This window comes from Triturus cristatus, chromosome 1_1 (assembly GCF_964204655.1).
Source record: "Triturus cristatus chromosome 1_1, aTriCri1.1, whole genome shotgun sequence".
Taxonomy (NCBI): Eukaryota; Metazoa; Chordata; class Amphibia; order Caudata; family Salamandridae; genus Triturus; species Triturus cristatus.
Window position 1 is genome coordinate 92,533,133 of NC_140579.1, and position 17,763 is coordinate 92,550,895.

The window sequence follows — 17,763 nt, forward strand, 5'->3', positions numbered from 1 at the left end:
GGAGAATACGCTGGAAAGCCGTTCCCAGTGAACCCATATATACTGGCTGAGATGTGCAGAGAAGGCGGTGCTCACAGAACCCCCTCAAGCAGGGACTTCAGACCGTTTACAGAAAGCTGGTGAGGTTCTACCTATACCCGAGTGAAAAGCTATTTGTAGTCCCAAGAACAATCTGGAACCTGAAGAACAGGCTGCAGCTCTAGAAAAGGCAAAAAAGCAGAGTTCATTCCACTGGCAATTAGTGGTCGACTTGTGGCGTGGAGATTACGGATACTGTGGGAGAATTGGAGCCTCGCCGTAATATGCAGCCCAATTTGGGATCACCTAGGACCTTCATGGCCTCGGCAGGGCGACAACACGAGCACCCCGTGAGGGCACATGAAACGGACGCAAGTGGCTCTGGATGCCTTAGAGTGTGTGAAGATGGCACGCTGCAGGTGGTGCTGGGAACACCGGACTCTGGGCTAGCCTCATCGGAGGTCATCTCGTACACAAATGCGGACTGACTCCCAGAGGAAAGTTGGGGAGATCTAATTCAAGGGTTTCTTTTTGATCACTCAGATAAGTGACTGTAAATGTGATTCTAATTTCCTGTAACTTTTCCTTTTTTTTTTTTTTTCTTCACCTCTTTTTCTCTTTTTAGGTCGAGGACCGTCCGGTCTGCCGAAAGCAGAACCGGAAGTCGGAGATTTAATGTTTCTGAGAGTGGCTCTTTAGTCCACCTCTCTTTTTGGCTCTCCTCCATTGGCTGGCTTCCTAAACGGAGGCCAGCCATTGGAGGAGAGAGCCGTCCCTCCAAATAGGCTCCGTCTTTTTCAGAATCGGGGGCGTGTTCCTGCTGTTCTTTCCACTTTTTAGCCACGCCCTTTCTCAGGCGTGTTTTTCTCTCCTCCAGCCAATGGCAAGAGGAGAGAAAAAGAAACACGCCCCCGAATCTGAAAACGCCGCTGCGTTTCTCCGAGGCATTTTTGCTTGGCCTCGGAGAAAGGCGGCGGTGTTCGTGGCGTCCTCTCCCCTGCTCTTGGCTCCCGTGTTGGCTGCTGCTCTGGTCTCATCCCCCCTGACCGAGCCGCATAGGATCCTAAGGTGTCCGTGCCAGTGTAGCCTAACTGAGGCTCCCCAGCAGTTTTCAATGTTAAGGAGTTGAAAGTGGTGCCCAGAATTGCCGTTGCTGCTTTAACTGAAACAGTTACTTTAAGGGTCGTTGAAGGTGGGACCCAGAAACGGTTGCCACTTTAAGTGGATGAGCTATAGTTTTCTCGTAGCAACAAATAGCTCTGCAAGGAGGTATGCGCTTGTTGTGTGAAGTGCTAATTCAAATCAGTAATGCCAATATCAATGTTCCCCTGGAAGACTTGGGATCGCCCCGTTAACTTTAAGTCAAAGTGCCCCTTGCCGCTTTAAGCGAAGCGGGTTTCTGCTAATCACCGCCCACACATCAGAAAGGCTTCGCAGGGAAGTAAGCAGTAGAAGCAGGATATTTGCGTAGAGGGAACTCGTCACGTACCTTGCCCGAGTTGACAGCTGCTATACATACATACATCCTGGTAAGCAGGGGTCGATCCTCTTGCGTGGCGTGGGTTCACTTGCTGGCGGGTTGCTCCATTGATAACAATTGTCGCCAGAATGAAATAAATAATGAAGCCGATGTCGGTGCAGTTATCGGGATACGTTTATTCACGATAGGAGCTGGAGCACATCAGGGAAACCGTCCCTCCGTAATGGCTGAGCACGGAACGCTGGGCTCTGGAACAAGGCGCATACCCCGTCCACGAGACCAGACAGCCCCACGAGCACCTGCTGCAGCGTTTCTTTCTGCCGGCATTTACCAGGCCTCACATAAATATCGAGAAAACTCGTGTGATTAATTATCTTCCGGGAGAGCGAGCAGCATTTTGTATAGTTGAGGTTTTGACTCCTATGAAGTTAGTGCAGAGGGTTAATAGAAGGTGTACTAAGTAGATTACAGGGTGCATATGATGTAAACAGATTACTGCTTTCAAAAGAGACATCCTTCTGTTACTTACCATTTATAACTTAAAGTCCTAATATAGACTGGTGAGCTATTAACTTTCATCCCAGAACTGCATACACACTGCAAAGTAAACATTATTAGAAAATTGATTAATGTTGCAAAAAGGGTTAATTTGGCTTGAAATCAATTCGTATTATTAAAGAGAACTCCCAACTATGCTGTTTCTTTTTCGACTCTCTATCTACCTCACTCTCTCTCACTACCTCACTCTCTATTTCAATACCTCACTCTCTCTATCTCACTACCTCACTCTCTCTCTGCTAATGCAATAGGTATCACATATGCAAAAAAAAAAGCTAATGCCAATAGAAATGACAATGCCATTTATTTAGGGATACAATAATGATAAAAAAAATAATGAGCAATGCCAATAGCTCTACCTATAATATTGCCGAGACCATTGCATTGTAAATGCTTGTTTACATATTAGCAATGAGTGAGGAGTAAACGATATGCATATGTTGTGGGTGGGAGGGGCCGCGGCTGGGTCCTGTTTGGGGAGCTGGAGACTCCAGTCTTGCCCCCCCATCGAGTGTCCAGTCACTTGCACAGCACTTATTTCGGAAGCCCTGTTCAAAACCTTATAAGGGTATCAACATGCGGTGTACTTCAGTTTTGGGTACTGCTGCAGGGCATGAATCTGTTGTTTAAAAGTTCAGATGGGGGGGTATTGGGCGGAGGATGGGGTGGTTCACTCTCCACGATGGTGGGAGGGATAGCCCTGTTACACTGCCCAGTGGGAGGGGGGGAGTTGCAGGTGTTCAAACTGCTTTCTTTGTTCCTCTTGGCTTTCAAAGGGGTTTACGGTATGTTTGTCTGTGTTGCTATGGCAGGAGGAAATTGAAGAGATCACCTTAATTGTATGATATTATGGCTCCCTCTCTGACAAAGTTTCTCACTTGGAACATACGTGGGATGGCAATGTTGGAAAAACGTACGAGAGTGCACTCATACCTCCATTGGTATAAAATTGGTATAGCAGGACTACAAGAAATGCATGTCTGGGGGGACCCGCTCCCATATATCCGTCGCAGATGGAGGGGACCGTTATATGGCACCTCCTTCTCTGGATTTGCCCAGGGGGTGCTTATTTCGGTAGTCCCAGGGACCCCTTCCAGCATATGCACCACGTACTGGATCCAGCGGGGCAGTTCATAATCCTGCATGGTAGACTTGATGGACATGAGATATGTCTCATAAATGTGTATGCCCCTTATACAGACGCACACACCTTCTTTAGTGACGTAATGACCGCAGCTACCCCCTATCTAGTCGGATGTGATCCTCCTCGGGGATGTCAACTGTGTGCTGGACGGGATGATGGATCGGGAACCTCCCGGATGGGTACTAAACCGGGTATGACTGGAGCCCTGATGGACGTCATGAGGGAACTAGGGTTAATGGATGCACGGCGGGTCCGACACCCGAACACGAGATCATTTTGCTGTTACACCCCTGCGACTAACACCTTCAGTAGTTTGGACCAAATCTTCCTGTCGTCGGCCTTGATGCCTACGGTCGAGGAGATAGTCTATCTACTTCGATATATTTCGGACCATTCCCCTATGCTTTTAGTTTTATGTACTAATAGATCGAGGGCGAAGGCCCGCGGTTGGCGACCCAGGCACTTACTGATCCGCTGTTTGCAGGGAAACTGGAGGAAGAGATAGTGACTTATTTCGCGATGAACTGGGGCTGGGCATCCTCAAGGGGAGTGGAATGGGAGGCAATGAAGGTGGTTATCAGAGGTTTCTGTCTTAGCACGACCTATGGGGGTCGGCAGCAGCTTCAGCGGGACATTAAGGTTCTAGAAGGGAATTTTCCTGCGATGGAGGTGACGCTACCCACGAATCAGGACCGGTTAAATGAGTGGAGGGAGCTACGGGAAGAACTGCTGGCGGCGCTCTGTCACCTTGAGAAGTTCCATTATACCGCATATCGACAGCGAGTGCATGTGGAGGGTGACAGGTCTGGGGCACTGCTTGCTAAACTAATTAGAAATGAGAAGCCAACGTCTCCTATTGTGCAGATGCGATCCGCGGATGGAAGCTTGGTGTTATAGTCAACAGAAGATCTTAGATGCAATAGCTGATCACCTGGCAGGGGTATATGCGGGGCGCCCTATGTCTGATGTGGAACACGTAGCAGAAGTACTTTCTACACTGAACCTACCCCATCTGGAAAATGAGGTTAGTGAATTATTGGGTACACCGATCTCGAGGGAGGAAGTACTGGGAAGTTTGAAATCCGCGAAGAGCCTGGGAAGTGATGGCTTACCAGCTGAGTTCTATAAGAGATTTGCACCCCTGTTAGTGGATCGCCTGTTGGAGGTGTAAAATGAGGCGCTACAGAATAGTGCGCTTCCGTCTTCTATGAATGAGACATTAGTGGTCATGATCCCCAAGGCGGGTAAGGATACTCAACTGCCAGGATCATACCGACATCTCCCTGTTAAATATTGATGTAAAAGTCCTTTGTGGGATCGTGGCGGCCCGACTGCATCCATATGTGCAATATTTGATCCATTCTGATAAAACGGGCTTCATCCCCAAACGCAGCACAGCTAACCGTTTGATGCGGCTGGCCCACGTATGGCACTTCCCCCTGCTGCGGCAGGACGAGTGTGCTTTGGCATTGCTAGATGTCGAACAGGCTTTCGACTCAGTTGGGTGGATTTATCTTTGGGAGGTCCTGAGGGCGATGGGCGTGGGCCCATGCTTCCTGACCTGGGACTGGCTCTTGTATTTGGAGCCCCGGGCTCAGATCAGGGTGGGGAGGCTAGTGTTGCGAGCTTTTAGACTACACCGGGGTACCAGACAGTGGTGTGCCCATTGTCGCCATTACATTTTGCCATGGCAATGGAACCCTTCGCGGTGAGCCTACGAGGAGGGATGGAGTCCTTTGAGATCCTGCTGGGTGCAACTAACCATGTAGTATCTATGTATGCAGATGACACCTTGGTGTACCTCCGGAACCCCGGCGAGGCGATACTGGAACTTGACAGGTTTTGGCAAACATCAGGATTGCGAATTAATGCAGGGAAGTCAAAATTAATCCCAATGGGGGGGGGTTGGTCTCGCTCCCAGAGGGGGAACTACCTAGGGTGGAGCTTCCATGGGTAAGAACCACGGCTAAATATTTAGGAGTTAGATTGGCGGGAACGGCCGAACAATTTTTGGCGCGTAATATCGGGACGGTAATTGAGGGACTAAGAAGTTCGATACACTTCTGGCGAGATTTACCTTTAACCCTTATGGGGAGAATAGCCCTGTCTAAAATGGTTGTCCTGCCCAAATGCCTTTATACAATGCAACACTCTTTCTTTAAGATTCCCAACACTATTTTAGCACCTTTGATAGACTTCTGACTGACTTGCTGTGGGGGCCCACACGTAAGCAGGTAAGTCTGGCTACTCTCCAAAGAACCTCTCAGAAGGGTGGACTAAAGGTTCCATGTCTGGAATTTTATTATGCAGCACATTTGTTGGATGATGAGGGAAACTGGGAGAAGGCCCTACTGGCGAGGACCTACGGAAATGAAACACTCCCTGAACTGTTAATGATGGGGACGCAGATACCATCAACGAGCCCGTATATCATACGACATGTGGCGGAGGTCTGGAGCTTGTCGTTCAGAGAGTGCTGCAAAAGGCCCCATATGCCCCAGATATGCCCCTATGGGCTGCACGCACCTTTTTACAGATCTCCACATCTGTCTGTGCGCAGATGGCAGGAGGGGGGATGCCTCACCATGGTTGACTTATACATTAATAAGCAATATATCACACACAAACAGGCTGTCTGGACCTTTACATTGGGCCCAGGACAGTTCCTACAATATACGAAGATAGCCAAGGTAGCTAGAGAGGTATGGCCCATGTTTCCCGAAGATCCCCCCCCCCCTCTCCCCCTCGTCCCCCCGTGTCCAAGGTGTTACAGATCCTGCTAACAATGGCTAAAGGACACAGATTAGTATTCCACCTATACCGAGCTATCAGAGTTGACCAGATGGTTCAGGCACTTCCGATACAGGACAGATGGGAGACGCTGACAGAGGGAACTCGAACGGAGACAGACTGGATGAAGGGATTAAGCAAGTGAGCTCCAATGCACGGTTCAGACTGATCCAATTTAATTATATACATCGGACATACCCCACACCAAAGATGCTACACAGGATTTACCCGGAGTGCTCAGGGCAATGCCCCTGATGCGGGGAAGCCGAGGCTGTATTCCTTCATATGGTCTGGTCCTGCTCAGAACTCCAACTTTTCTGGGATGGTGTCTTGGGTACGTTGCGAACCGCGATGGAGTGGGTGCTGCCACAGGAGATACGGGTGGTCCTGCTGGGTTTGCTACCCTGACCCAAAAACAAAAATCTTAGTAGGAAGTTTGCCCTATTCGGACTGGTGTTAGCCAAGCGTCGGATAGCTATCTCCTGGCTAAGTCGCAAACCACCTCAAAAAGCGCAATGGGTGCGGGATGTGAGGGAGTGGGCGACAGCAGAGGTGATCCGGATCAAACAGGTTAGGCATGATGAAAAGCTGGAAGTTGATCTGAGGGCGTGGAAAGTGGTGATAGAAGATCTTAGTAAAGATGGGGAGGGGCACAGAAGGGGGCCACTGAAATTGTAGGATTGGGTAATGAGCTGGGAGATCACTTGAGACATACATGTTCGATGTGTTGGATAATGCAGTGAAGTGTATAACGGGCAGACACCCAGTGTTATATTACTGAGAGTATACCAGACGGGATGGTGGGGAGGGATTTCGTTGTGGGTTGGAGGGGGGGGCGGGGATGGGAGCTGCAGTTATTTGTTACAGAAATATTTTTGGCTATGATGTAAAGCTGGGTCAGGCACTTCAGTGTTATAGGCAAGGGGATTGATGTTGACAAGGGGCCTGATGTTGAGTGGCCCTGGTTGTTGGGGTTACGGTGTTCGTTATGGAACTGATACAAGGCTGTGATGTAATTAATCCAGATATGTTTGAGACTCTGAATGTACGGTGCCATTTGATGTGTAACCCCGAGAACGTACGAATGCCTTGCCACAAGTGTCTTAAGTGTTAATAAAGACATATAATTTAAAAAAAAGAGGCAGGACTGACCACTAGCAAGCAGGGATTTTTAAAGGACACTGAAACAAACAAATCAAACGCAAGGGGGATGGCTTTAAGACCACTAGAGAAGTATAATTATTATGTAAGAGGTCATACGCTTAAGCTCAACCTAAAAGGAAGGTTTAGGCTTGGCGCAAGGTTCATTTTTTCAGGTCGAAATGTTAGTTTAAAACACAGTGGCAGGCCTGAGACATGTTTTAAAAGAGTACTTTAGTGAGTGGCATAACGAGTGCTGGTGCCCACTAGTAGCATTTAATTTACATGCCCTGGGTAGAGGTAGTACCGTTTACTAGGGGCTTACAAGTTAATTAAATGTACCAATCCGGTGTAAACCAAAGTTACCATATTTTCGAGGGCCAATCAGTGGGAGCTGGGGGGCTCTGACTGCACAATCCATGCAGATGAAAGTCTAATGAACTGCATCCTATTTTTTACCCATTAAAGATAATCAGATGGATGCATTTTAGGTGTAGCATAACCGCAGCCTGGGATTGGATAATGGGCTTTGGATGCACATCCTCCTCACGTGGGGACTTCCAGTGCACAGTGGTGGGTCTTATTTAACACATCTCGTTCTACACAGCTATACACTCAAAGAAGAATTCCAGACCGTAATCTTATCTATCATTTAATAAAAATGAATGCCCATGCGGATCCTGTGGATCTCCCATAGGATAAATGTACAGATAGATCCTATAGATGCCACAGACCGGTTCAGGCAAAGATGAAGGAATAATCCTAAGCAGTAACAGTGCCTCGTGGTTACAGCGTATAGTGACCTCAATTCATCTTTCTGCAGGGGTAGTATGGTGCACTGTGAAGTTGGCCTGGCATATGCTATCCACTAATTAAAGTTGCCACCTTGCACCAGTCCAAACAACCCTTATGGTGATTAGGTTAAAGATAACCTTTATTGAAAGCTATCCTAGGGGTAGCTATGGAGAGCAGCCTTCAGGCTAAGTCTCGAAGGAATGTTAAGCAGTTTGTTTTACCAGAAACAACCTTATAGTATTGGTTAAATGAAAGAGAACCCACACAGTAGTTATAAAAATATGCATGTATTATATAGAACACTCTCTAGTATCCTCCACCCGAGGATAGAACACAATTCACATAACACAGTTGTATAGAATCATTCGTAAGTAGCACAATACACAGTGGGCTCCAAGGGGAGACCAAACAATATACTAATAAAGTGGCATAAGTACCACGACTTCGGGCCGGACCTGGTCTGGAAGGTGTAGAATTGCTAGGATCCCAAGGAACCACCCAAGGTGAGTAGATGGGAACCCCACGGAGGACGGGTGCAGTATGGGAACACGACCGCATGCTCCATAAAATTTAAAGGGAAAGTCGCGGTTGGAAATTTAAAGAAAAATCAAACTTCCCAGCAGATTACGAAGACCCTCCGTGAAACTTAGAAGGTTGGAGAGCCACACTTCCCAGCAGATTACGAAGACCCTCCGTGAAACTTAGGAGGTTGGAGAGCCACCCCACTCGTGGATACACGGGTATCGGAGTTACCTATCCCAGAGGAGCCAGGTGCATAGGCACAAAGTGGCGTCGGAACCTTCGTCGTTTCCAATGGATGTCGACCAAGAAATGCTGCTGCTGCTGCTGGAAGTATGAAGAATGTCCGGTGGAATCCAAACGTGGATTCTAAGTGAGAAGAACCTGAAAGCAGAGGGGACAGAGTCTGGGTCACTTTGGAGTGACCAGGGGCTCAGTAGACGAATGCCCACCGATGATGGGTGCTTCAGGTGTGTTGACGGTGGTCTTGACTCTTCAGCTGCGGGGCTCAGGAGACGTCTTGGACGTCCAGGAGCTGGAAGCGAGCTGTCCCACGAAGGATGTAGAGTGCTATGGGGTCGATGTCCGGCAGGCGCACCAACAAGCCTTGGCAGCTGCAACCAACGGGGAAGGTCAAGATCGGTGTCGGTTTGGTCCAGCAAGGACCAGGAGACTCGCCACAGCAAGGGTAGTCTAGGCAGGCCTGGAGCAACCAGGGGAGCACAAGAAAAGGAAAGATGACCATCAAGTGGACCCACAGGCCAGAGACACAGGAGTCGCGAGGGGACCTCAGGCAGTTTCTCAGGATACCAGCTGGCAGGGCACAGAGTGCAAAGATGCCAGAGTCCTTCTCAGGAAAGGTGCGCTGGGGTCAGGACTACCGATAGCCCAATGCACAGAATTGTTGCGCACACAATGGGTCTGTGCTGTTGCAAATATACGCGGTGCACAGAGGTACGGGTTATGCAGTCCCCACGAGGGATACTAGCCTCCAACTTGGTAAGAGGGTAGATCCACTTCGGAGACCTTCAGGCACCCACCTCCTGTGTTGCTGGGATCGTCGGAGTCCGTAGGAGCTCGGGAACAGTGGACCGGTCAATTGCGTTGCTGTGACTGCTTTGCAGGGGAGTGACTCCTTCACTCCAAGGGAAATGCTTAGTTTGTCTTGAGGTGTTCACAGGGTCCTGCACGGAGCCTGTATGGATCTCGGACACTGGAGCAGCTTCGGACGGCAAGGGAGACCAAGTACAGTCCAAGGGAGGTCCAGCGAGTCCAGCGGTGTTCAGATGGTCAAGCATAGTGGTTTCTTCTTGTAGAATCTTGTCCACGTAAAATCTAATGTCCTGTAGCCAGTTAACCCATTTTATACCCACGGGAGAGGGTTGGACAGATTCTTGGGACCCTCCTAGGGGAGGGTCAGGTCAGGGGGAGGCTACTCCCATGTCCTTTGTCCAGTTTCGCGCCAGAGCAGGAGCAAATGGCTCCCAGGACTAGTTTGAACTGGGCAATGCACAAGGACACCAAATGTGGCCTTCGTGCAGACTTTCTGGCACTGAGGCAGTGCACCCACCGAGCCCCAATATACTAAATCCTGCCTGGGAGGGGGTAACACCTCCCTGTGTCAGGATGCCTACTGTGCTCCCTTCCCCTGCTCGAGCAGCATCAGGAGGGCAGAATCATGTCTGTGGCTGGCAGCATCCATTTTGTGCTGTAAGGCTCGAGAAAGTTGGTACCAGTAGACTTGGGTACCCCCAGAACCTTGGTTCTGAGGGGAGGAATCATACCTCCACACCAGTTACTGGTGTGGAGGTATGATTCCAAGGTGTCCGACACCAAATCCGATATACTTCATTGCAATCGTTTTCGAGATAGCATATACCTCAAGGTTATAATGCGCCTCTACCTATATGTCTGGCAGTATCACGTACAACCTGGAAGAATGGTGTCCGTAGGCTGCAGAGGGGCCCTACTCATGCAGGGGAACCCTCTCACGTAAAACCCAGCACCCTGCCTTCAGGATTTGTTAAGGCCTGCTATAGGGGTGAATGTATAAGGTTTTAAGTGTATTGATATATATAGATATAGTGATCCTATATCTAAAGTAAGAGGTGCAAGCACCAGCTTACACAGGCTGCTATAGCAAACCTGAGGTTCCATTTTGCATGGCCTCTCATGGGTGGCATAATGCATGCTGCAGCCCATGGGAGGCCTCTGGGGTACCTATTCCTTGGGTACATGTTTACCATATACTAGGGACTGATAAAGGTAGCCCAGTATCTAATCTGGAGTGTACCAAAGTATATAACACAACCAATTTAGGGAGAAAGCAGGTATACTGGGGTCCTGATTAGCAGGATCCCAGTCAGAGTAGTCAAAAAACAGCAAAACACTAGGAAAAAAGTGGGGGTAACCATGCAGTCCGATCCTAACGTCCTACATGCGCTAATCCCATTAAGAGTTCTAGATCAGGGAAGATGGGGTTTAAAGTGGCAGGGATTGTGTGTTTATTGGTCTAAGGTTCTAGATTACCAATGAAGGGGATTAAAGTTATAGGTATTGCGTGCTAATTCTACCAAGGTTCTAGAACGGTGATGATGAATATAGTGTTAGCGGCTCGGTCCAAATCCCACTAAGGTTTTAGAGCAGCGATGATGGTGATTACAGTGAAAGCGGTTGTGTACTAATCCTACCAAGGTTCTAGAGCAGTGATGACTGTGATTACACTGTTAGCGGTTGTGTGCTAATCCCATCAAGGTTCCAGAGCAGTGATGATAGTGAAAACAATGTTAGCGGTTGTGTGCTAATCCCACCAAGGTTCTATAGCAGTGATGACTGTGATTACACTGTTAGCGGTTGTGTGCTAATCCCATCAAGGTTCTATAGCAGTGATGACTGTGATTACACTGTTAGCGGTTGTGTGCTAATCCCACCAAGGTTTTATAGCAGTGATGACTGTGATTACACTGTTAGCGGTAGTTTGCTAATCCCATCAAGGTTCCAGAGCAGTGATGATAGTGAAAACAATGTTAGCGGTTGTGTGCTAATCCCACCAAGGTTCTATAGCAGTGATGACTGTGATTACACTGTTAGCGGTTGTGTGCTAATCCCACCAAGGTTCTATAGCAGTGATGACTGTGATTACACTGTTAGCGGTTGTGTGCTAATCCCACCAAGGTTCTATAGCAGTGATGACTGTGATTACACTGTTAGCGGTTGTGTGCTAATCCCACCAAGGTTCTATAGCAGTGATGACTGTGATTACACTGTTAGCGGTTGTGTGCTAATCCCACCAAGGTTCTATAGCAGTGATGACTGTGATTACACTGTTAGCGGTTGTGTGCTAATCCCACCAAGGTTCTATAGCAGTGATGACTGTGATTACACTGTTAGCGGTAGTTTGCTAATCCCATCAAGGTTCCAGAGCAGTGATGATGGTGAAAACAATGTTAGCGGTTGTGTGCTAATCCCACCAAGGTTCTATAGCAGTGATGACTGTGATTACACTGTTAGCGGTTGTGTGCTAATCCCACCAAGGTTCTATAGCAGTGATGACTGTGATTACACTGTTAGCGGTAGTTTGCTAATCCCATCAAGGTTCCAGAGCAGTGATGATAGTGAAAACAATGTTAGCGGTTGTGTGCTAATCCCACCAAGGTTCTATAGCAGTGATGACTGTGATTACACTGTTAGCGGTTGTGTGCTAATCCCACCAAGGTTCTATAGCAGTGATGACTGTGATTACACTGTTAGCGGTTGTGTGCTAATCCCACCAAGGTTCTATAGCAGTGATGACTGTGATTACACTGTTAGCGGTTGTGTGCTAATCCCACCAAGGTTCTATAGCAGTGATGACTGTGATTACACTGTTAGCGGTAGTTTGCTAATCCCATCAAGGTTCCAGAGCAGTGATGATGGTGAAAACAATGTTAGCGGTTGTGTGCTAATCCCACCAAGGTTCTATAGCAGTGATGACTGTGATTACACTGTTAGCGGTTGTGTGCTAATCCCACCAAGGTTCTATAGCAGTGATGACTGTGATTACACGGTTAGCGGTAGTTTGCTAATCCCATCAAGGTTCCAGAGCAGTGATGATAGTGAAAACAATGTTAGCGGTTGGGTGCTAATCCCACCAAGGTTCTATAGCAGTGATGACTGTGATTACACTGTTAGCGGTAGTTTGCTAATCCCATCAAGGTTCCAGAGCAGTGATGATGGTGAAAACAATGTTAGCGGTTGGGTGCTAATCCCACCAAGGTTCTATAGTAGCGATGACTGTGGTTACAGTGTTAGCGGTTGTGTGCGAATCCCTTCAAGGTTCTAGAGCAGTGATGACTGATTACATTGGCAGGGATTGTGTGCCTGTCTACCTCTGTAGTGATAGTATGTGGGCAGAGATCTCCCAAAGTACGGCAGCTTTTGAGCATTCAACAGTTTTCCACTTTGATGGTGTGTAGTGCAACAACCCAAGAAGGATGAAAGGATGAGTTTGCATTGATGGAATTCACAGCTATATTTTACAGGTCCGACAGATGCCAGCAGTGAGCACTTACCTCACTGAGCCCTCTTGTAAAACTGAGGATATATTTTTAGAGAGGTTTGGGATCTAAAGTTCTAGAGCAGCAATGATGAGTTTGCAGTAACAGAGGTTGTGTGATAATCCTTCCACGGTAGTAGAGGAATGGTTTACATTTTTTTGTCCTCGTATCACCATCCAGCTAAGTAAGCTGTGAGCCAAGACGCCTTCACTCGGAGTGTCCAGCGTATGTGTCTATTGAATATTTCTTATAGTTTTGCCTTTTCGTAGGAAGGAGAACCACCCATTTCTCAGCAAGATAGAGGTGTAATCATCTTTGCCATATCACAAACGGACGCCATCTTTTATCTACTGACACCGACTTACAGTCCAAGTCCAGTCTACTGACATCTGTTACAGATCTGAGCCATTCTGATACCAATGGCGGAACGGGAGTAATACATTTTGTACAGATTTTCTTTCTTGCTAGCGATATCAGAAAAAATATCAGCGAGGCCTGATCCGAGTTTAACTCATCCCAGTAAGGGCACAAGTCCATCCTAAACAGGATCAGGCAGGGGCTTACCTTAATTTTGCAGCCAATAATTTTTAAAAACACCCGATTTACCTACCCCCAGAAGAAGCTACCGAAACATCTTGGTTGTAGAGGAATGGTGACAAGGTTTACACCGGCAGCGATTGGGTGTGGCAGTGTTGTGTTGTGGGTGCTGGTAGGCATGCACGTGGACCTCAGTTAAGAAGGTATTTATTAAGTATATACACAAGACTCCAGCAGATATAACTTTGTATTCAGCCCCTCTCACTGAGATAACCTCCGCTCCTAGAAGACCCACACAAGGCACTCCATAGCATCACATGAAGTACGCTGTCCTCACTGAGCTATTTGCCTTAGAACACCCACATCCTGGCATAAGATATTAAAGTCACTTTTGGATATCGTTAGAGCTTTGACTGTAGTGTATGAACAGTAACTCACACTGAGCAGTAGTCCGCAGGCGCTGCTCTTAATACTGAATCTTATTTCAAATATGGGTCTTATGTGATGTTCATGTAGCTGTCATTGCTCCTTAATAAAAAGATGGTGTGTGTTATTACAGGTGTAATAATTTGAAGATTCAGTGCCCAGACATGGTGGTGAAGAGTTATAAAGGTAAATATCATTGTGATGATTAGCTCTGTATGTTACTGTTCATTAAAACGGTATGGTGTGGTGTGGTGTGCTATGGTAGGTATGGTGTGGAATGCTATGGTATGTATGGTATAGTATGGAAAGTTATGGTGGTATGGGATAGAAAGGATTGGGATGCGATTGGGTATTGTGGAATGGAATTTTATAGTATGGGATGTTATATGGTATGGTATGGAACGTTATGGTGGGATTGGATGGTGTGGTGTGCTATGGGGTGGGATCATGGTATAATATGGTGTGGTATGATTTGGTATGGTATTTAATGGTAATGTGCACTCACGTCAGGTTACAGTTACTTGATTTGTGTCTGTAAACATTGTCTTTTCCAGATTTTTCTAGATTTCTACTTCTCTCCATTCTGTATATGTGCCACAGCATTAACAGAGTTTAACTTCCATTTGTCATTTTCCTGCTACAAAGTTCTTTCATTTCCACCAAAGTGGAATATGTCCCCGGTAATATCTGGTAGTGTGGAACCCCATGCCGTAATACTGCATGTGTTTATGCTTCATGTGGCTGTACTGCATTTGGTTATGAAGCACATGGTTATGTTGCACATGGCTATACTGCATGCGGTAATATTGTGTCACTTGGAATACTAGTTGGGCAGAAACTTCAATTTTTAGTCCAATTGGTGTTGACCCAAAACTGTTATTAGGAATCTTTGGACTGTGGCTCCTGACAGGGCGGTGGAGTTCAGTGAGATATTCTGGCTCAGCCCATGTAGTGTTTCTACAAAATACCTGTGTCTCAAATAAGTCTGTAAATAATCATGCACCCACATTTTAATCTTGCTTTGTTCCCCCGTAACTTTCTAACTCACAAATGATGCTTTCTTTCTCTAAAAAAAGTTTTAATAAATTTATTGGGAAAAGTGAAAACCCTCCCACACAACACTGTAGTCTTGACTTCACTAGAGCTTAGCTCAGGCCTGGGACCGGGCCCTGCTGGAAGTTGATCAGATTAAAATGATCCTCTCTCTAGCTGCACTGTCCTGAGGTAGAAATATTTATTCCCTCTCAGACATTATTAAGGCTAGACAAGGGCCTTGCGAACATGGACCTCAGATTGGACATCTCAAGAGATACACCTCAGCTTTCCGGCCTTTACGTCACAACCAAATGTGTCTCGTCCACACCACTTCTAATCAGAACCTTAAGTGTGACCCCCCAAATCCTGGTTGAGGTCTTGTAAGGATATGGAGGTGGCCTCTTTAGACCGCTAAAGTCAAAGGCAGTGACTGCAAAGTCTGTTTAAATCTAAAAGACACGGGGTCCAACAACAAGATCTGCTGAGTGGTATCTGTGCATGAGTTTACCTGCTGTGGCCTTACACCTGGAATAACAACTGTATCTACACTCATTAATTCTACTAATGCCAACCAATCGAAGCATCCCTAAAGGGTGGTGTCTACCTGGGTCACTAAACTAGTACAGTATACCTTCTAGTAGCTCTGTCACTCTTACCATCTGATACCGTGTACTGACTAGTACAGTATAACTTGGGGTAGCTCCACTACTCTGTACCATCTAATGCAGTGCACTGACTAGTACAGGATACCTCCAAACAGCTCTGTCACTCTGTTCCATCTATTACAGTGTATTCCCTAGTACAGTAGACTTTCAAGCAGCTCTGTTACTCTGTGCCATCTAATACAGTGTACTGACTAGTACTGTATACCTTGGAGTGGCTGTCACTTTTTACCATCTAATGCAGTATACTGACAGCGTGCTCCTTCCAGATGTGGTGTAAATTAATCATATGTAATACAGAAGCCGTAATTACAGCCTTTATTTGTGTAATTAAATCTCTAATTGTGAATCTCTTCTCTGCAGTGATGGTGTCTCTGGATCCTGACACAGCTCATCCTGGGCTCCTCCTGTCTGAGGGGTCGAGACGTGTAAGACGGACAGGCAGAGAACAGACCCTGCCGGACACCCCCAAGAGATTCGACTTCCTCTATCCCAGTGTGGTGGGGAGCGAGGGGTTCACCTCCGGCAGACATTACTGGGAGGTGCAACTGCTGCGGCAGAGGGGAGCATGGTATGTGGGGGTCGCAGCAGAGTCTGTGAACAGGAAGGGAGACTTCACATGGTCACCTGAGGGGGGAGTCTGGAGTGTGGAGGGGTGGAATGGTCACTACAAGGCTTTCACCTCCCCTAGGTTGCCTCTGTCCCCTCGTGAGAAGCCCTTGAAGTTGGGGGTGTATCTGGACTACGAGGGGGGGTGGCTGTCCCTGTACAATGCTGACTCTATGGAGCTTCTCTACACCTTCCAGCAGGCCCTATTCACAGAGAGGCTCTTCCCGTTCTTCAGTCTCAATCAAGGAGTGGACATGAGACTGGTGTGAGAGCTGCAGGGAGCTTCAGACCCTCATCCCTCCCACGCACCCCCTTCTACAGTGATAATGTGACCAGGAGCGACGCTTTTGAATAATATAACGCTCCCTTGGGGGATAAGTCTTTTGGGGGGGGGGCAGTAATTTTCTCATGTAGAATTTATTAATGTATAGATGTCAGCCAACCCCATGTGCAGAGCGCCCCTTCCCCCTGAACTGTCATCTACAGTCTAAACCCCAACATTCCGTAGAATCTTCAAGCTCCCAACATTCCACAGAATCTTCTTTATTGACCCTCCCACATGGTGCCATGACAACCGAAAGCCTCGTGTGAAACTGTGTTTGAGGCATATGAGCTGCAGAATACATACTGTGCATAGATCGCCAACTGGTGTTGGGCTCGGATGTTTGCACTTTGTTGCTGTCCTAGAAAGTCTTTGTAGTCACGATATCGGTGACTCCTCCTTTGGACTACAGTGCGCATGGGCATCGACTCCATCGTCAGATTGATTTTTTCTGCCATCGGGTCTGGATGTGATTTGCTGCGCTCTGGCTCTGTACCAGGTTTCGGCCTCCCTTCGACGCGCAATCCCTCACTTCTCAAGGGTATTGTTTTCGATAGCATCCCCCTTCGACGCGCAAACATCAACAACTGAAAATCTTCCATTCCGCTCGTCGACGCAGGCTGTTGGCCCAATCGCGCCATCAGGCCCTACAGCTAATGGAAAGAACTCCTTTTAAAAAATGCCCCCGTTTGGGCTAAATTTCCACACGGCGATCTCCACGAGGTCTGCAACCTTTGCATCTCACCAGAACACGAGGAAAGGGACTGCTGGGCCTGTGCTTCCCTTCGATCCAAGAAAACTATACGTGATCGCCAGGCTCGACGACACGTAATAGCTCGATTAGCTACATCGGTACCGGACGACATCTTTGAAGGAGGACCCGATGTTCCAGAAGCAGAAGACTCCGATGAACTCCATATCTTTTCTGGCGCGGCCGACTCCTACGCCGATGACCAGATTACTCCAGGTCAACAAGTTGTGAGTACTGACGACGATGCCCCTGCCCCATCCGATTTAACAACAAGGTTCCGGTAACGCCTTCGCCTGCGGGCCTAGTTAGAAACCGAGAAAACTTCAGAAGCCCCGCCCCCTGGCACGACTCCGAAGACCAAACACAAACCTTCCGACGGCTCGGGACCGAGCCAGTCGTATGGTGCTGACAAACCACCCTCGGCACCCAAACCAAAAACGGC

At 47.7% G+C, this 17,763-nt stretch overlaps 1 protein-coding gene across 1 annotated transcript in view; it reads left to right on the top strand.

Annotated features, from left to right (window-relative positions):
• LOC146869587 (E3 ubiquitin-protein ligase TRIM39-like) overlaps positions 1 to 16,634 on the top strand; it is a 100,286-nt gene extending 83,652 nt beyond the window's left edge. Inside the window, exons 5-6 of the mRNA XM_085606695.1 lie at positions 14,076 to 14,128; positions 16,003 to 16,634. Coding sequence (XP_085462821.1) covers positions 14,076 to 14,128; positions 16,003 to 16,517 — 568 coding nt within the window. The 3' untranslated portion in view covers positions 16,518 to 16,634. The remainder of the gene's footprint in view (positions 1 to 14,075; positions 14,129 to 16,002) is intronic.
• Positions 16,635 to 17,763: the final 1,129 nt, after the last annotated feature.